The following is a 21,281-nucleotide window of genomic DNA, read 5'->3' on the forward strand; positions in this document are numbered from 1 at the left end:
TCCCTCTGGGGCCTTCTCCCTCACGATATTCCCAATAATTATATCATATTCTTTTTGTCACAGTCAATTCACATCCTTCAAAATATTTTTCTTTCATTTTTATTCATTAAATATTATATCATTTCCACATTTGTAAAATAACATTTTTAACATTAAAAATTGCACAGCTTTAACATAAATAATAAAATATCATATTTATATAATAAACGTTTTAAAATATCATTTAGCATGTATTATGATTCTTCGGGACGCTGCCAACCCTTTTTTCACTACCCATGTGTAAAATGACTGTTTTTCCCATGGACCCAAAAATCCTCGATTTTGACTTTTCTCACTTTTATTGATTCGAGCATATCCCAAATAATTATATAAGCTTAAATTTTACTTCTAATATTTTAATTTAACGTAAACTCGCGACTTTCGATTTATTTCCTTAATTACTAAATTGTAAAGTGTTTCAATCCCGAATTAATTTCAAACTCAATAATTTTTTTCCCAAACTTTAAATAAAAACTTTTCATACCTAATCTACCATCGTGAACCATGAATCGACCCTCATGGACCATGATTCAAACCACTTACCTATTTCCTTTGCCCATTCGAACCCTAACCTATAATTCGAGCCACACGCTGATTCCATCAAGCCGCCACCGAGCCACCTTTGACCAGATCTGACCCTGAACCTCCTGGACCCTTGCTGAACCCTCCTGGACCAGCGCACCAGCCCCATCCCACGCGAAGAACCCTTGCGCATGCACTTTGAAGGATCGTGTGCTGGTGCCTTTGAAGGCATTTCAAACACAATATTCTCCAATGAGCTGCAATAGCTGGTGTTCTAAGAATGTTGACACCGATGAATGAAATCGAGTTTGGTTAAAAACCAAGTAGAAGAAACTCGAAGTAATCCTTCGTGAAGAAGACTGTTAAATTAGAAAACATTTTAACTTATGTAAACTGAATAACTGAAAAGCAGGGGATCAGTTGTCGCATATATCAGTTCAGTTATGGCAAGAACTCAACTGACGGATTCTCTAACTGATCAAGTCAGTTTGAAAACATTAGTTAATCAGTTAAATACACAAGATATGTTTATGGATGTTCGGAGACTTCAACTGCTCCTACGTCACCCCTTCTACCACCTCGGGTATGATCCACAAGAAGACTTTGATTTATACAACTGCTTGTACAAACCCACCCAGCTTAGGACTTACCCACTGCCTAACTGAACTCCTAGTCTAGACTGAAGGCAGCACCTTTCAGCCAACACTTCTTTAATGTCTATGTGAGAAAGACTACATACACAAGTTTAACGTCTTTATGCAAGACTGTATTTGGGTGGTGGTGAGTATTCGTGTGCGAGAACTGAACAACGAATACACCAGAAAGTTGTTCTTACACACTGAGGGAAGCAAGTTTTTAAACTAAACTGATATGACTGAGAATATTTCTCTCTGGGCTGAATGCTTCTTTAAAGCTAATAGGCAAATAAGCGTGCCCTTTGTTTTTCCACACTCTCTCTCTGGTTCTATTTTTTCTCTCGCTCGTTCTCGTCTCCACTGATCTTCTCTATATATATGCGGGAAACTGATCATATAGTGAGACTCAATTATTGTATCTGTTGCATCTTGAATTCGTTCCTTGGACTCTGTGTCTCGACTTTTCGACTGCCCTTCTGAAACGTTAGTCTTTAATGCTCTGATGCAACGTTCATTATTATCCTTTGACCGGACAATTTCTTTGTGTTTTTTTGTATAGCTGGAATCCACTGAATGAGTTTGTCTTCATCTACAACTGAAAGATTCTTAACTGACACTCCGAACTAGTCAGCTGAACTAATCTTCAGTTGGACTAGTGAAATCAGTTGACTCGTCAGTTGAATTGATTTCACTCTCGTTCAGTTGAACTGATCAGCTGGGTTTCTTCATCAGTTGAACATTCCTTTGGCTGGCAGGGCTTCTGAGGTTCTCCTGCTAAATCACCTATCAACTGGACAATCAGCTGAACTACTCATTTGACGTATCAGTTCGCCTGATTCAGTTTGTGCGATAAGTTGGGTCTTCAGTTTGCGATGTAAACAGCTCGTAACTGATCCTATCTTCTGCACACTAAGGTAAAACATTAGTAACACAAAATAAAAGTTTTGTTAACATCAAAATTAAGATTGCGAACTTGAAAAATTTCAACAGTCTCTTTTTTTTTTATGATCACAAAACTTGAGCAGTTAAGAACAATATATCCAGTTCAAGGGTTAGTCCATTTAAACATCGTTAAAAGCTCTCCTTCAAAACTGTATTAAAGACTATTTTGAAAAATAATTTAAGGATTGAGGGTAACTTCGCCTCAAAAACTGAATTGAAAACATTTTAGAAAAACAAAGTTATGAGAACACCTTCAGTTAAAGAAAAGAAAGATCCTCCTTAACAACTGAATTTTAAAATTTGATTAAAAAAAAGATTTTTCAGTTTGAGAGTACAAGAAAAGCTCCCCCTCAAAAGCTGAATAAAAGCTCGTATTTGAGAAGTAATTATCTAAGCATTCATTCAGAGATTATAATCATTCAAGCAATGTAGACAAGAAACCTGGAAATATCTATTCAGTCACAACGAAACACAGCTGGATAAACATGATGTTTATTTAATCAAATAAATTTTCTTGTATTTTTACATTTGAGTACATACAACAGTTGAAAGGAAAATTGCTACTACAATAGCATATTTTAAACAACATCATATATCAGTCGGTTTATGTGTGACAGAACTAGATATACTAACAACTGGTTGCCTTGACTGCTTGAAATGTTGCACTGGTCGTTATTTCAATTTTCTAGAGAAACGAGCTAATTTTCCTTGAACTTAATCTCTTTGCTAGCAAACTGGTCGAGTAGACTCAAACTAGGCTCAAGCGGAATACAGCTGGTGATTTAATCAACCAACATCCCAACATGGATGAGTTTCGTCTGAGGAACAGCTGACCTGGAAGGCTTGCAACTGAAATCTTGTTCATCGAACAATTTTGCCGTGCATCTTGACAGATGAAGCTCAGGACCCTGCAGGTTGATTAAAGCCCCAAATGTAGGAGTCGAGAGAAGTGGCAACAATATTAGTCGCAGAGCCAATCCTCTCAACCCTTCACAATGAGTGATAGATAAACATTTTCAAATAGTATTAAAAACTGTATGAAATACTTTTAAATATCTTTTAACACTATTTTAAAGTAACATATTTTAAAACATAGTTTTCTTCAAATGTTTTTCTTAGAACACCTAGCTCGTTCTAAGAATGTTAACACCGATGAATTAAATCGAGTTTGGTTCAAAACTAAGCGGAAGAAACTCGAAGTAATCCTTCGTGAAGAAGACTGTTAAATTAGAAAACATTTTAACTTATGTAAACTGAATAACTGAAAAGTAGGGGATCGGTTGTCGCATATATCAGTTCAGTTACGGCAAGAACTGAACTGACGAATGCTCTAGCTGATCAAATCAGTTTGAAAATAGCAGTTAATCGGTTGAATACACAAGATATGTTTATGGATATTCGGAGACTTCAACTGCTCCTACGTCACCCCTTCTACCACCTCGGGTAGCATCCACAAGAAGATTTTGATTTATACAACTAATTGTACAAATCCACCCAGCTTAGGACTTACCCACTGCCTAACTGAACTCCTAGTCTAGAGTGAAGGGAGCACCTTCTAGCCAACACTTCTTTAACGTCTATGTGAGAAAGACTACAACACTTCTTAGTCGTGTCCGGTCTCCTTTCTCAATCTTATTATCGAATATTCAGATAAAATATTCATTTATGATGAAATCATGCAATCTAATAATTTAATCGTGCAATATGTACTATTTAAGCATTAAAATAAATCAATTAAAAGAATTAACAATTTAGCACATTTGCTTGCATGTTGTTTTACGTGGGCCGAATTTTGGATGTTACAGTGAGTGTTAATACTCTTGCGATTAAATAACTTAAGATTCATTAAAATAGATTTTAGAGAGTAATTTACTCATGTCAGATGTTCATGTCACATTATCAACTTGTGTGTTAAAAGTGCATGTCATGAACATATGTCTACTTTGATCGAAAAATTCAAATTATTTGGGAAATTGTTACGTGAAATAATATATGAATGTGATTGAAAAACACTAGTCGAATCGAACGTGATAAAATTTAAAAAATTTCCTCCACGTATTGATACTATATGGAATTTTTTATATCACTTGCTTCATATTTTGTTATATTTTCAAGATTTACTTACTAGATATTACAATAATATTGCAGTAGAGTCTTTAATGTTGACTGACGATGATTGAAATAAGTTGAGTAACTGCATTTCCTTGTTAGAAATTTTTAAAGTAACAATCGAAAAATTTTCTACCATTAACTATCATACATCTATCATGTTTCAACATTTGATTTTCAATATTTTTTATAAATATATTGAATATGATGATGTTGTTATGCGTGATTTTATTCCAAATATGGAAAATAAAATTTTAAAATATTGAGATAATATCTCAATTGTGCATAACTTAACAACATTACTTGATCATAGTCAAAGTCGAGGTGAGTTGGACATGTTTTTTTAATATTATGCTTAATTTATTCGGAAAAAATATTGACGATAAAAAAAAGTCAATCATGCATTCTCTCCAAAAATTATTTGATTTGTATGCTAGTGAAAAATGTGAACCGAGTAAGCTGCCGGAGGAGAAGGTGACAGAGAAAGGCAAAAGTGAAACACTCGACTTATTTCAAAGTTTGAAATGAAAAATTTCAAAGGAAAATTAGTGACCACAACAAATTACAGTGAGATCCAAATTTATTCAAACCAATATATTGAGACTACAGAGAATTTTGATGTTTTTGATTGGTGAAAAATAAATTCTCAACGTTATTTAGTATTAGCAGCAATTGCAAGAGATATCCTAGACGTTCAAAATTCAAGTGTTAATTCTGAATCAACATTTTCAGTACGTGGAAAAATCATTGGTGAACAAAAAAGTAATTTAAAGCCAGAAATACTTAACATGCTTACAAGATTGTTTTGCAGCAAAAAAAAAAAAAAAGAATAAGACCGCTGGAGCGATCGACGAATTTCAAAGTTCAAGCTCCGACAAAAATCCAGAGTATTCAAAATATATTTTAATAAATAGAAGGTCTGTTGTGAGACAATCTCACGAATCTTCGTCTGTGAGACGGGTTAACCCTACCGATATTCACAATGAAAAGTACTACTTTTAGCATAAAAAATAATATTTTTTTATGGATGACCCAAATAAGAGATCTGTCTCACAAAATTCGATCCGTGAGACTGTCGCACACAAGTTTTTACCTTTAATAAATCGTGATGAATTTTAGACGCTCAATTGTAAAAATCAATATTTAAGTTACTTCATTTTTGTAATTAATCAGTATTATTTCTGCTCAAAATATTAAATAAAAAAATTCATTAATTTAAGTAATTTTATATTAAAAAATAATAAAATTTGAAGTCCGAAATCCTGAACTGGAACCGGTCTATAAATAATAAAATCGACAAACGGTTCGGATTGATTCCAAAATTTTTACCTTGGAATCGTTCGAAACCAATTCCAGAATTGGTCGACTCAAATCTGGTCAGAATCGGATAGAAACCGAAGTTTCGTTGAGCATCCCTAGCTGGCCATATATTTTAAGAATATATATTAAACGTGAACCCCACTAGCCCTATGCCCTCATCTTAATTCTAATTCTAAAGATAAAAGATTTTTAAATCTGTTTTTCATTATCGGAAGTCCACTCTATCTTGCCATTCAAACTCTTCTTTCTTATCAATGGAATCTTCAACACTGGATTTCAAACGCCGTTGATTGATTTGCACTACCGCTCCAACCCACAAAAAATGGATAAATTCAATTATCAACAGCTGCAATACAAGAAGTTCATCCCTGAGAAAACATGGGCACTTGCGCTTGCGGTGGTTGGGTTGATCGGCGGCGTGATCCTGATTTCTCTCCATCTGGGGACCTCAAGTTCCTCCCTGCTCTCATGCGGCGGCGGCGGCGCGCGGGTAACAAAGAATCCCGGGAACGCTACTTCGCTCCAGATGGAAGCGATCCGCCACTACGCGACATCGCGTGTGGTCCCGCAGCAGTCTTTTGGTGAGATCACCTTGTCTTTCGACGTCCTCAGAAGGACGGCGCCTTGCAACTTCCTGGTTTTCGGGCTGGGCCACGATTCGCTCATGTGGGCGTCGTTGAATCCGGGCGGCACCACGTTGTTCCTGGAGGAGGATCCCAAGTGGGTTCAGACAGTGTTGAAAGACGCGCCTGCTCTGAAGGCGGATACCGTAAAATACAGAACTCAACTCCAGCAGGCGGATGAACTGCTCCGCCATTACCAGAAGGAGCCTGACTGTTCCGTGAAAAAATCCTTCTTGCGCGGCAATGAGAAATGCAGGTACAGCTACCAACAAAGTTCTTCGATTTTCAGATGCCAATTTTGTGTTTTTTTTTTCAAAATTTTTAAAAGATATATTATGATGATTTTAGAATTTATCAAGGATGTCCTGTGTAAAACTTTTAGGTTTATAAACTTATTGTATGGTTGCCAGATTAGCACTGAACATGCTATCAGATGAGGTTTACGATACGGAATGGGACCTGATAATGGTCGACGCGCCGCGGGGGTACTTCGCCGAGGCGCCGGGAAGGATGGCGGCCATTTATTCGGCGGCGGTGATGGCGAGGAACAGGAAGAAATCTGGCGTCACGCATGTTTTCCTGCACGACGTGGATCGCAAGGTGGAAAATCAGTATGCAGAGAAATTTCTGTGTAGAAAGTATCGGGTGAAAGCTGCGGGGAGGTTGTGGCATTTCGAGATCCCGCCAGCGGCGACGGCCACCGGCGGCGACTTCTGCTAAAAAGCGCTACAGGTGGCGTGGCGTTGCGTTGCGTTGCGTTATATTACACGCTTTTAGGTAACACCTTTACTGAAAAGGAAAGCGGGTTTCTTTACATTTCTTGGGAGATAATTATTTTTTACAGGGAAATAGATGATGACTGTCAACCTGTGGTTTGATAAGCACATGAGGAAACGTCAGCCAGTCCCGAGGACGTTGACTTTTACTGTTTTAAATTTTAATTCTTGAATCTCCAACCATACATATAGTATTTATCTATATCTATAGTTATTAATTAAATTAAATCTCAGAGTAATTCATTTTAATATATTGAAGGATTTTTCTAAAAATATCTTCTCACCCCCAAATTATACATATTTCTAATTGTTTTCAATTTTAAAAATCGATCAATTTTGTTTTTTTCTTTTTTAAAAAAAATAATATATACTTGTCATTTTTTACGGATTACACGCTAAGACCAACTAGTTATCTTACTATTGATAAGATTGTTGAATTAGTTATCTTTAGATAGTGAGATCATGATAATATCACGAGGAAAGATATCCACCCAATTAATAAAATATTGGCAAAAAATCGTGTGAGACGGTCTCACGGGTCGTAATTTGTGAGACGGATATTTTATCTAGGTCATCCTTGAAAAAATATTATTTTTTATGTTAAGAATATTATTTTTTATTTTGAATATTGGTATGATTGACTCGTTTTACAAATAAAAATTCGTGAGACTTGTGTTACGATTTTGGGAAAGAATCAGATAGAATGAGTTTGCAAGAAAAGAATCAAGCAAGAGTGTCGTTTAGATTTTGAATGGTATAATACGAAATGGGTACCAGTGGGTTTCCGCGTCTCGAAATGGACACGTCGTGGCAGAGGCATTAAATATGTTATGGACATGCATACGAGCATAAATAATTATTTATTGCTGCAGTTTGGGGACAAGATTAAGCAAAAATAATAAATAATTAAAAAATGGGAACAGCTGGCCATAAATTGGCCAGAGATATTGGTGTGGGGTTGAGATTTTATTTGGCTCATATTGATCGAGTATATCATGAACTGGATAACGACAGGTTGTGAAGGCACCTCACATCGCCCCATCTAACAGCCACCGACGCAAATGAATGTAAGTGGAAATGTCTCTACGCGCGAATATATCTTGATGTTAATGTTATACAATTTTTTGTTGACCAAACTAGAGATTATATTAGAGTTATAAACTTTACAATGATTTTTATGATATTTTTTTGTGTTACTTGCAATATGATTATTTAGAAATTCTATAGACTAAGTCGAAACTAGTTTACTAGACCCTACCCCTGTTGGCAGTGCCCGCAAGGGTCGATCCAATGGCTCGGATTTTTCCGAGTCAATTTTTTTTTTTTTACATGGAGGTGGGACCCGGATCACTCATGTGGAGTGATCCGGGCCGTTCATTGCCCGTGCAGGAACTGCCTGCACGGGCAGGGTGAAACAATCCGTCGAAACTCCTATTTCAATCTTTACAACCGGTTAACATAATCAAACCACAATACAACATTGATGTAACATTATAATGAATTCTCATATTCAAAGTGTTGTTCAATTCTTCAAACGTTCTATACATAAACGGTTGAGTAGTTTAGACAAGTGTCGTTGATGATCTTTTTGATGATATGATAAATGTTCTATGAAGTGAGAGCTATTAAGCAGTAGTTGATGAGAGTGAAAAGTGCTCATAAATATCTTAGAAAATACAAGCTTAGATGTTCGTTGTCTGTGTGTAGAATCTCGTTGTTGACGCACTTCACTTCTTCTTGACATTCTCTTTTTATAATACTTTTGCATCTTTCCGTCCAACGTTCGATTGTAGCTCAATAAATTAGCATTAATGCAATAGTAATGTTGCCGTCGTCCTTTCCTCATCTATCGTGCAATTTAATTAATGAGCAATTTGACATTTATCAATTTTGAGGAAACGACCACTGAAAGCAAAAAATAACTAGCTCTGCGCTATGTCTTTTTAGGAGAATAACCTAATCTTCTGATATCTTATTTTTCGTTCCTGATCAGTCTACCAACTTCTCTGATAAAGTAGGTGAAATCGTTGTAATACGTATGACTTATATCTGAAGATATCTTACTCAACCGTTTATAAATATACTTCGATAAGGTGAATGGTTGACTAATCCTTATACCACATATTTGTATGCTTGAGCGGTTGAATAGCGGTTGGATAGCTTTGCATTTTGAGACCGGTTGAATGACTTCTTCTGAATCTTCTGTAAGATGGTCGAGTACCTGTAATACATGCAAAATGCAATTTGATCTAGTACAATAAGTCATTATTTGTTATCACCAAAATTATGAGATCTAACAACATGCATCTTCAAACGAATTTCTTTAATAAATACTTTTGTTGAAAATTGTAAATTAAAATTCAAAAGATACAATTTTGTGATTGGTAATAAGTTTTTTATATTTTCAAAATGAAAAAAATAAACAGTGGCTAAAAAAGGAAAGAGGGATATTTTGATAATCTAAAAATTATACCAAGACACTATTTTGTCTTTATCATGGCTCGAGTATTATATATAGTTTAAGATAATTATTCAGCTATTTGTAAATTTATGATATTTTATATATATAAAAAATATGTTGATAGCTGGGGATATTATCATTAAAACATAGATAAGATTTAAACAAAAATTGCAGTTAAATTTGGATAGGATTGATATTGTTTAATATTTCAGTGATTTTACATAATAAAGTTTTTTATTCAGTATTAAACATTTATGTACAATTATAATTATCGATATTTTTTTATCTCAAAGAAGGGCATTTAATTTGCATCCAAATTAATTTGTTTAGACCCTTTAACTTTAATAATATAGTCTATTACTGACTTGTGTGTTCCGTTTGATATTCAACCAAAGGAATAGTATTTTTAATAAAAAAAACATATTTTCACACACCATATTCATATGCCATTTTTACTTCGCATTCACAAAAATTATTCGTTATTATTATCCACTCGATCACCAAATAGTTTAGGAAGTAAGTCTCTTGTGAGACGGTTTCACGAATCTTTATCTGTGAGACAGATCAACCCTAGTGATATTCACAATAAAAAGTAATACTCTTAACATAAAAAGTAATATTTTTTCATGGATAATCCAAATAAGATATCAGTCTCAGTTCAGTTCAGTTCAGTTCTTGCCGTAATAATACTTTTAAACTATTTTAAAATTTGCGGAAAATAAAAATTTTCTTAAATACAAAATAAACTTTCAAATTGCGATCATACATAAATTGTTCATCCAAAATATTTGTAATAAAAAGATCACAAATAAAGTTTTCTAAAAAAAAATACATGTTTAAACATCGTAAACAACATGAAATCCAAGTATTAAAATTGTCATGCATAAAATCTTAAAATATTGGCGGTCCTCGAGTTTAGTCTCCTGTGCAATCCAAGCCGGCTCATTGGTCCCCACCCCTCGTCTCTTCAACATCTTCCTCACCTGCATCGATCATGTCTAGTGAGTCTAAAAACTCAACATGTATAAACTGGAGATAGCAAGTACTACATAATAAAACCACATGCATTGTGAAGGCCCGAAAATCCTTGCTTGAAAATTTTGAGGAAAATTAAAAAGTTTCTTTTTAAAGAACTTAAATTGCCTCATTCATAAAATCAACTGATGAATCAAGTTCAATGTTTAAAAATATAGCAGCGGAAGAAAATAAAGTTTGCCAAAAATAACAATTTAAGAATATTCAACAACGGATAAAAATGTTTGCATAAAATGGTAACATGCTGCAAATGAGGTCCTCGGGTGCCATTACTGCCGACCCAAGCTGGCTCACTAGTCCCCGCCCTCGGACCCATGCTCATCAGTACCTACAACAATCAAGTCTAGTGAGCTTAAAGACTCAGCATGCAAATATCGTAGGTAACGAGTAAATACTAAAGTAAAATTTGCATGGGATAAAATATCATGTCATGAGGCATACTGAAAATGACTTGCACTGAGCAATATAATACGTGCATGACTGAATTAAATATCATAGTAAAAATGTTTGCTCCTTGGAGCCCTGTACTGAAATGACTGATAATAATTTTCTGTTGAGATTATGGTCTACGCCTGTGGCCCCTGCACTAAACTGAACTGATCGGTAACTGGCTACCGGGGAGTATCAAACTGAACTGAACTGACCGGTCACTGGCGACCGGGTGGTACCAAACTGAACTGATCGGTCACTGGCGACCGTGTAAAATAATGCTCCCATAATAGTGAATTGACCACAAGCAATATCGCATAAATCTCAAAAATAAGTATTTTCTATTTTCATGCAGCGTAATATAATTAAATGGCATAATGAAAATATCCTGTATATTTTACCAACTGGATTGGATCGTTCCCAGGCTCGCTGCAACCTAAATATGCCATGAAAAATATGCAATAGCTTATACTTGACCAAACTATGCAATTAAGTTTGAAAATGCGACAATTACGTTTAACGACTTCGTATTTAATCATGACTCCGAACCAACCCGAACCAACACTGAACCGACGTATAGTCATGATTAAAATACGCTTAAAATTATGAACTAATGCTCCTAAAATGATGAGGGTCGAAATCAAGGTGAAATGGAGGCCAAAACAAGAAACGCTCTTTCGAGAGTCAATTCGGCACATCGTACCGTAAATTCTCGTATGACCTCAAAAATGATCCGAATCACGAACGGTCAAAAACATGACCTTCCCAACTCAATGAGGCACTGTCCAGTCCAAGGCCATAGGCTAAAAGCCAACTGAGAACTCGAACGAGCCACCGAACCGACACAGCAAGTTGCTAGTACAAAAATACAGCAACTGTGCTGGGTTTGCTTGCGTCGTTTTTGAGGCTAATGGCCATTGGGGCTTGAACCACCGACCAAAACCTCTCACCAACATCCCAAGGAATGATTTGAACCATGGCTAAGGGCCCTAGGCCAGCCACAATTTGCCTCATTCCAGCAACCAACCGAAAGTTCCTACCCGAGAACAAATTCTGTACGTCGGGCTCTTGTTCTTGTTTTGCTGTCACGGATCGTTCCAGTGGTCATTTGATTGACCATGACACGATCTAGACATCTAGGGGCATGGTATGAACCGTGGCTAAGGGCCATAGGCCAACCAAGATCCATACCATTCCACAAAACTCGAAGCACAAGTGCTGTCAAAAACCGAAGGGCCGAGAAGGGGAGGGGCTATTCTTGCTTTTGATTTAAAAACCGGCCCACCATGGACCTATGGGGAGCTTGCTGTGATTTCGGTTTTCCAGCAAGCATGGGGACTGAATGAATGGACCAACATGGTCCTAATGCATCCTATTACATGTCTAGGAGCCGCCTTGGGAGCCTGGAGTCGAACCATAACCTGTAGCAACTGAAACAAGAGAAACCGTGAAGAGCATCATGAAAGTCGAAAAATTCTGCACATGCATTTCGAAAATGCTTGATGTAAATTTCGGTTTTCTTGTGTAAAAATCATGTAAAAGTGATGTTTAAAATAATAGTAGGACTTGATTGAGGTTTGAAAGAAATCTAGACATGCCTTTGATTCGTTTGAAGGAAAAACGAAAGAATACGACGACTCGGCATGGAGGAGGTGAAGCGCTTCTTTCCTTTTCTTTTCTTGCTCTCGATTTTCACTCTTGTTCTAGGCTATGGTGCTCACGATTTTTTAATCTGAAAGGCTGCTGAATTCGGTGGGGAGGGAGAGGAATTAAGTGGTTAGGGGAGTGAGGGAGATGGGTGCACAATATCTGGAGCAAATCAAGACCAAGTCTACCTCATTTTGAAATTTGAATTTTTGTTTGCTATCAAATATTTGTTGGGTGATTCTAGAATGAGGTGGCCGATACTACAAGACTAGGAATGGTTAGGATAAGCTTTAATATTAATTAATTAAGGTTGATCAAAATAATTTAAAAAAAACATGCATGCTAAACTAACAAAGAATGGGTCAAAAGAGTGAGTTGGCAAATGAATAATTTAGCAACTAAGGGGCCGAAAATTTGAAATAAAGAAATGAAGGGAAGTGTTGCTTATTTACTAAATTTATAACCCTTAAAAGCCTTACTTATCCTTTAAATAATTTAGTGAATAAATCCCTTAATTAATTGAACTCAAATGAATTTATTTCCTACTCACCTCAATTAATTAAAATAAATCCTCAACCTCCTTTTTAACTTAAATCAACTTACTTGCTAGCTAAAAAAAATAAATCCTGGAAATATTTTCTAAATCTTAAATTTATCTCTAAACTCCAACTCCAGTCCGGCCTCACTGAAATAACTGAAAGAATAAAATTAAACTGCTGGCTAAAATAATTAACTTCAAAGAAAAACTTTTAAATATTCATGCAATGAAGTCAATTTAATTTAAAATACTAGAATTATGCATGGCTTATACGTAGTCTAAGTTACGGATTCTACAATCCTCCCCCCCTTAAAGAAATTTCGTCCTCGAAATTAGAACTCACCGAATAACTCGGGGTACCGACTCCTCATCTCTGGCTCAGACTCCCATGTAGCTTCCTCCTCTGAATGATTGAGCCATTTGACTTTGACTCGCTTAACCAACTTGTTCCGAAGTTTCTTCTCCTGCCGGTCTAGGATCTGCACTGGTCTCTCCTCATAAGACAGGTTCGGAGTAAGCTACAATGGCTCAAAGTTCAGCACATGCGAAGGATTCGCCATATACTTCCTCAGCATGGAGACGTGGAACACATTGTGTACTCCGGCCAGATTCGGCGGAAGAGAAACACGATAAGCTAGCGTCCCAACTCTGTAAAGGATCTCAAAGGGTCCAATGAATCTCGGAATGAGCTTCCTTTTCTTCCCAAATCTCATAACACCCTTCATAGGTGCCACTTTCACAAAAACATGATCGCCCACTGCAAACTCTAACTCTCTCCTCCGCTGATCGGCATAACTCTTCTGTCGACTCTGAGCAGTTCTCATCCTATCACGGATCTTGACTACTACATCTGCCGCCTGCTGAACAATCTCTGGACCCAACTCTGCTCTCTCTCCTACTTCATCCCAATGAACAGGAGATCTGCACTTGCGGCCATACAGTGCTTCATACGGAGCCATACCAATAGAAGACTGGAAGCTGTTGTTATAGGTGAACTCAACCAATGGTAAGTTCGACTCCCAACTCCCGGAGAAATCAATGACGCAAGCACGGAGAAGATCCTCTAAGATCTAAATAACTCGCTCTGACTGCCCATCTGTCTGCGGATGGAAAGCTGTGCTAAACAGCAACTTCGTACCCATAGTCGAATGCAAACTCTTCCAAAACGAGGAAGTAAATCTGGGATCTCTGTCAGATACGATAGAAACTGGGACACCATGAAGTCGGACTATCTCCCGGATATATAACTCTGCATACTGAACCATGGTGAAAGTCGTCTTAACGGGCAAGAAGTGCGCTGATTTGGTAAGACGATCTACAATCACCCAGACGGCATTTGATCCTCTGACTGTCTTCGGCAATCCGGTCACAAATTCCATGGTAACATTCTCCCACTTCCACTCGGGAATGGGAAGAGGCTTGAGCAAACCTGCTGGTCTCTGATGCTCCGCCTTCAATAACTGGCAAGTCAGACACTCGGATACAAAACGTCTGATGTCTCTCTTCATCCCTGGCCACCAATACAACAACTGCAGATCTTTGTACATCTTCGTACTCCCCGGGTGAATGGAGTACGGGGACATGTGGGCCTCTGATAGAATATCTGCTCGGATAGTATCACTGCTAGGAACCCACATCCTGTCTCGGTATCTCACTATACCGTCGCTGACTGTATACAAGACACTGCCCTTGGCTTCATCCCTCAGCTTCCATTGTGCCAACTGCTCATCTGCGGCCTGACCACTGCGAATACGGTCAATAAGAGAAGACTGAATCGTCAAAGTAGATAGACGGGGAACTCTACCTCGAGGATATGACTAGATCAAACTTCTGCATCTCAAGCTGAAGAGGTTTCTGAATCGTCAAATGAGCCATCACTGCGACTTTTCTGCTCAATGCATCTGCAACTACATTAGCTTTACCCGGGTGGTAGCTAATGTCACAATCGTAGTCTTTCACAAGCTCCAACCAACGCCTCTGACGCATGTTCAGCTCCTTCAGCGTAAAGAAATACTTGAGGCTCTTGTGGTCGGTAAAGATCTGGCACTTCTCTCCATATAGATAATGCCTCCAAATCTTCAAGGCAAAAACTACGGCCGCCAACTCTAGATCATGAGTAGGGTAATTCTTCTCGTGGATTTTCAGCTGTCGAGAAGCATACGCTATCACTCTCCCATGCTGCATCAAAACTGCACCTAAACCGAGCTTCAAAGCATCCGTATAAAGGACAAACTCGCCGGGCCCTGATGGCATGGCTAAAACTGGTGCTGAGATGAGAGCTTGCTTCAAAGTATCGAAGCTCTTCTGACACTCCTCGCTCCACACGAATTTAGCATTTTTCTTGGTCAGTGATGTGAGTGGAACGGCAATAGAGGAGAATCCCTGAATGAACTTCCGGTAATATCCTGCTAGCCCAAGAAAACTGCGGATCTCGGATGCATTCTGAGGCACAACTCAATCTCTGACTGCTGCAACTTTTGCTGGGTCTACCTCAATACCACTGCTAGAAACGTTGTGGCCTAAGAACGCCACCTTCTCTAACCAGAATTCGCACTTGCTGAACTTCGCGAACAACTTATGCTTCTGCAAGGTCTGCAACACTGTGGTCAGATGTCGGCTGTGATCCTCCTGATTCTTGGAGTAGACGAGAATGTCGTCTATGAATACTATCACAAATTGGTCAAGATACGGATGAAATACGCGATTCATGAGATCCATGAAGATCGCTGGCGCATTTGTCAGACCGAACGGCATCACAAGGAAATCGTAGTGGCCATAACGAGTCCTAAAAGCAGTCTTGGAAACATCAGCATCTCTCACCCTCAACTGGTGATAAACAGAGCGCATATCAATCTTGGAGAAAATCGAAGCTCCCTGCAACTGGTCAAACAGGTCCTCAATCCTCGGAAGTGGGTATTTTTTCTTCACTGTAACCCTGTTCAACTCCCGGTAGTCAATGCAAAGCCTCATAGAGCCATCCTTCTTCTTTACAAATAAGACTGGAGCGCCCCATGGTGAAAAGCTCGGGCGAATGAACTCCTTGTCGAGAAGTTCCTGAATCTGCTTCTTAAGCTCTGCCATCTCTGTCGGTGCTAGTCGGTACGGCGCTTTGGATATCGGAGCCGTACCTGGCATAAGCTCAATGGAAAACTCCACCTCTCTCTCGGGTTGCATACCAGAGAAGTCTTCGGGAAAAACGTCTAAGAAATCTCTGACAATCGGAACATCTGAGGCTAACTGGCTGGGTTCCTCGTGGACAGATAAAAAGGTCGCTAGAAATGCCCGACACCCTCTATGCATGAGCTTCCTGGCCTGAACATAAGGAATAATGCGCGGTAAAGGAAAGTACCTGTCCGGCTCAAATAAGAACTGCTCCATTCCAGGCGGTCGGACAAGAACTGATCTCCGCTGGAAGTCTATCAACACTCTGTTCCTCAATAGCCAGTCCATCCCTAGGATGATGTCAAATTCTGGCATCGGTAGCACAATCAGATCCGCATAAACAAGATTACCGTGCAGCTCAAGGTCTATATCTCGGATAACATTGGTAGCTGCCATCTCCTCGCCTGACGGCAACACTACTGAAAAGGCTATATCTAGCCCAATGGTCTTGATCTTGAGAAAGTTTGCAAAGACCTCCGAAATAAACGAGTGAGTGGCCCCTGAATCTATCAAGGCCTTGGTGGCGGAACCAGATATAAAAATTCTCCCTGAAAGATTGGAACTCTAAGTTGAATCCAATAGCTACAAGAACCAAACTTATAGACATGCAAAGGCCAGAGTTCTTCTAACTTAAATCCCCAAAATACTACTGAGTAGAGCATGCAATCCTATCACAGTTCTAAGTTCAATCTTAATCCCTATTCCCAAAACACGGAAATTCAAATAATAACTTAAAGCTTAAAGGTACCTGTCAACAACATAGTCTCCGGGTTTGTTTCCGTGGCATGGAGAGCAAAAACTCTGCCTTGGGTAGGCAGATTCCTCTGAGGGCACTGCAGCAACATGTGGTCTGGACTGCCACACTTAAAACACTTTCCTGAGCCAGACATACATGCTCCAGGATGGCGGCGTGAGCACTTGGGACAGACTGGGTGCGCATAAGTCCTCGGGCTGGGCGTCCCCGCTGCTGCTGCTGCTGGCCTCTGTTTCTAGGCGATCCGTGTAAAGGCCTCTTGTTCTGCTGCTGATGATAATGAGGAAGAGGGCGGTGTGGTACCTGGACTAGGCGCTTGCCCTGGCGATCCCTCTCGATATCCCGCAGATCCTGCTCTGCGGCTAGGGCTTTGGAGACAGCAATCTCATAAGTAGCAGGGTCAGACACCCTAACATCCCGGCGCAAGATCGGTCGTAGACCCACCAGGAAATGCATCAACTTGCCTCTGGCATCATTCGCTATCAGGGCACAAAATGACAGCCCCTCTCGAACTTACGGATGAACTCCGTAACCGTCATATCTCCCTGTTTCAGGCTCATGAACTCAGTGGTCAACCTGGTGCGCACTTCCTCGGCAAAATATTTGGAGTAGAAAACCTCCGCAAAGCGCATCCAAGTTAGTGTAGCCAAGTTCAGGGCTACTGCTGCTCCTTCCCACCATAAGCGGGCATCTCCACTGAACAGATAAGTGGCACATCGGACTCTGTCTGCATCTCCCAGCTCCATGAACTCGAAGATAACCTCGAGGGATTTGATCCATCCCTCGGCAATCATGGGGTCAGACGTCCCAGAAAACTCCTTCGGGCGCATCTTCATAAACCTCTCATAAACACCCTCGGGCCCTGTCGGCCTGGCTGCGGCTGCGGCTGCGGCATTGTTCCCCGCAAACTGTGCGAAGAACTGCGTCATCCCAGCTAGCATCTGGGCATTCATATCCGGCGGAGGAGGAGGAGGAGGAGGAGGAGGTCCCTGCCTCTCTTGTCTCTGATAATCACCGTCCTCGCGACGGTGCTCGCCACCACCTCTCGGGCGTCCGACTTGACGTCTAGGGGGCATACTGTTCCAAACATAACCCATACGTAACTAACATGCATAATTCCATAATTTATTTTAAATGAACACTGAAATACTGAAAATCTGATCGAAACTATTTCATGGCAGCATGCTGTCAAAATAATTCATGCTTTAAATAAAATGCTGAAATGTAAAACTTACAGACCGGAGACGTGGCTTCGTGAGCTTCTCGTGGTCAGTAGTAGTGTAACCCTTTACAAGAACATAGGCTCTGATACCAAATCCGTGCTTGAAAATTTTGAGGAAAATTAAAAAGTTTCTTTTTAAGAACTTAAATTGCCTCATTCATAAAATCAACTGATGAATCAAGTTCAATGTTTAAAAATATAGCAGCGGAAGAAAATAAAGTTTGCCAAAAATAACAATTTAAGAATATTCAACAACGGATAAACATGTTTGCATAAAATGGTAACATGCTGCAAATGAGGTCCTCGGGTGCCACTACTGCCGACCCAAGCTGGCTCACTGGTCCCCGCCTTCGGCCCCATGCTCATCAGTACCTACAACAATCAAGTCTAGTGAGCCTAAAGACTCAGCATGCAAATATCGTAGGTAACGAGTAAATACTAAAGTAAAATTTGCATGGGATAAAATATCATGTCATGAGGCATACTGAAAATGACTTGCACTGAGCAATATAATACGTGCATGACTGAATTAAATATCATAGTAAAAATGTTTGCTCCTTGGAGCCCTGTACTGAAATGACTGATAATAATTTTCTGTTGAGATTATGGTCTACGCCTGTGGCCCCTGCACTGAACTGAACTGATCCGTAACTGGCTACCGGGGAGTATCAAACTGAACTGAACTGACCGATCACTGGCGACCGGGTGGTACCAAACTGAACTGATCGGTCACTGGCGACCGTGTAAAATAATGTTCCATAATAGTGAATTGACCACTAACAATATAGCATAAATCTCAAAAATAAGTATTTTCTATTTTCATGCACGTAATATAATTAAATGGCATAATGAAAATATCCTGTATATTTTACCAACTGGATTGGATCGCGCCTAGGCTCGCTGCAACCTAAATATGCCATGAAAAATATGCAATAGCTTATACATGACCAAACTATGCAATTAAGTTTGAAAATGCGACAATTACGTCTAACGACTTCGTATTTAATCATGACTCCGAACCAACCCGAACCAACACTGAACCGACGTATAGTCATGATTAAAATACGCTTAAAATAATGAAATAATGCTCCTAAAATGATGAGGGTCGAAATCTAGGTGAAATGGAGGCCAAAACAATAAACGCTCTTTCGAGAGTCAATTCGGCACATCGCACCGTAAATTCTCGTATGACCTCAAAAATGATCTGAATCACAAACGGTCAAAAACATGACCTTCATAACTCAATGAGGCACTCTACAGTCCAAGGCCATAGGCTAAAAGCCAACCGAGAACTCGAACGAGCCACCGAACCGACACAGCAAGTTAATGTACAAAAATACAGCAACTGTGCTGGGTTTGCTTGCGTCGTTTTCGAGGCTAATGGCCATTGGGGCTTGAACCACCGACCAAAACCTCTCACCAACATCCCAAGGAATGATTTGAACCATGGCTAAGGGCCCTAGGCTAGCCACAATTCGCCTCATTCCAGCAACAAACCGAAAGTTCCTACACGAGAACAAATTCTGTACGTCGGGCTCTTGTTCTTGTTTTGCTGTCACGGATCGTTCCAGTGGTCATTTGATTGACCATGACACGATCTAGACATCTAGGGGCATGGTATGAACCGTGGCTAAGGGCCATAGGCCAACCAAGATCCATACCATTCCACAAAACTCGAAGCACAAGTGCTGTCAAAAACCGAAGGGCCGAGAAAGGGAGGGGCTGTTCTTGCTTTTGATTTAAAAGACGGCGCACCATGGACCAAGCCACCAAAAGGGCAACTTAGTCACGTCTTAGACATGGTAGGGAAGTGATCCAACCATGGCTATGGGCCTTGTGGCAGCCATGATCAGATCCATTTCCATTAAGACAACAAACTGAATTTTCGAACAAAATTCTGCACTTATGGGGAGCTTGCTGTGATTACGGTTTTCCAGCAATCATGGGGACTGAATGAATGAACCAACATGGTCCTAATGCATCCTATTACATATATAGGAGCCGCCTTGGGAGCCTGGAGTCGAACCATAACCTGTAGCAACTGAAACAAGAGAAAACCGTGAAGAGCATCATGAAAGTCGAAAAATTCTGCACATGCATTTCGAAAATGCTTGATGTAAATTTCGGTTTTCTTGTGTAAAAATCATGTAAAAGTGATGTTTAAAATAATAGTAGGACTTGATTGAGGTTTGAAAGAAATCTAGACATGCCTTTGATTCGTTTGAAGGAAAAATGAAAGAATATGACGACTCGGCGCGGAGGAGGTGGAGCGCTTCTTTCCTTTTCTTTTCTTGCTCTCGATTTTCACTCTTGTTCTAGGCTATGGTGCTCACGATTTTTTAATCTGAAAGGCTGCTGAATTCGATGGGGAGGGAGATGAATTAAGTGGTTAGGGGAGTGAGGGAGATGGGTGCACAATATATGGAGCAAATCAAGACCAAGTCTACCTCATTTTGAAATTTGAATTTTTGTTTGCTATCAAATATTTGTTGGGTGATTCTAGAATGAGGTGGCCGATACTACAATACTAGGAATGGTTAGGATAAGCTCTAATATTAATTAATTAAGGTTGATCAAAATAATTAAAAAAAACATGCATGCTAAACTAACAAAGAATGGGTCAAAAGAGTGAGTTGGCAAATGAATAATCTAGCAACTAAGGGGCCGAAAATTTGAAATAAAGAAATGAAGGGAAGTGTTGCTTATTTACTAAATTTATAACCCTTAAAAGCCTTACTTATCCTTTAAATAATTTAGTGAATAAATCCCTTAATTAATTGAACTCAAATGAATTTATTTCCTACTCACCTCAATTAATTAAAATAAATCATCAACCTCCTTTTTAACTTAAATCAACTTACTTGCTAGCTAAAAAAAATAAATCCTGGAAATATTTTCTAAATCTTAAATTTATCTCTAAATTCCAACTCCAGTCCGACCTCACTGAAAGAATAAAATTAAACTGCTGGCTAAAATAATTAACTTCAAAGAAAAGCATTTAAATATTCATGCAATGAAGTCAATTTAATTTAAAATACTAGAATTATGCATGGCTTATACGTAGTCT

General features: G+C 39.1%; 1 protein-coding gene and 1 long non-coding RNA gene across 2 annotated transcripts; one reads left to right on the plus strand and one right to left on the minus strand.

The window, feature by feature from the left end:
- Nucleotides 1–5,714: 5,714 nt before the first annotated feature.
- On the plus strand, nucleotides 5,715–7,142 carry LOC142525164 (arabinogalactan O-methyltransferase 1-like). Its single transcript, XM_075629342.1, has 2 exons — nucleotides 5,715–6,446; nucleotides 6,601–7,142. Exons 1-2 carry the CDS (start codon nucleotides 5,890–5,892, stop codon nucleotides 6,908–6,910), a joined length of 867 nt encoding a protein of 288 aa, XP_075485457.1. The 5' UTR covers nucleotides 5,715–5,889; the 3' UTR covers nucleotides 6,911–7,142.
- On the minus strand, nucleotides 6,767–8,407 carry LOC142525165 (uncharacterized). The gene is made up of 2 exons (XR_012815035.1): nucleotides 7,741–8,407; nucleotides 6,767–7,379 (listed from the first exon to the last, which is right to left on the minus strand). It is a non-coding gene; the product is annotated as an uncharacterized LOC142525165 (long non-coding RNA).
- Nucleotides 8,408–21,281: the final 12,874 nt, after the last annotated feature.

Source organism: Primulina tabacum, chromosome 14 (genome assembly GCF_025594145.1).
Source record: "Primulina tabacum isolate GXHZ01 chromosome 14, ASM2559414v2, whole genome shotgun sequence".
Classification (NCBI taxonomy): domain Eukaryota; kingdom Viridiplantae; phylum Streptophyta; class Magnoliopsida; order Lamiales; family Gesneriaceae; genus Primulina; species Primulina tabacum.

Excerpts from the sequence above, each read along its gene's own strand:
- LOC142525164 (XM_075629342.1), top strand. The coding sequence starts at position 5,890 with ATGGATAAATTCAATTATCAACAGCTGCAATACAAGAAGTTCATCCCT. Across the intron at positions 6,447-6,600 it reads CGCGGCAATGAGAAATGCAG|ATTAGCACTGAACATGCTAT; the intron begins GTACAGCTACCA and ends TATGGTTGCCAG.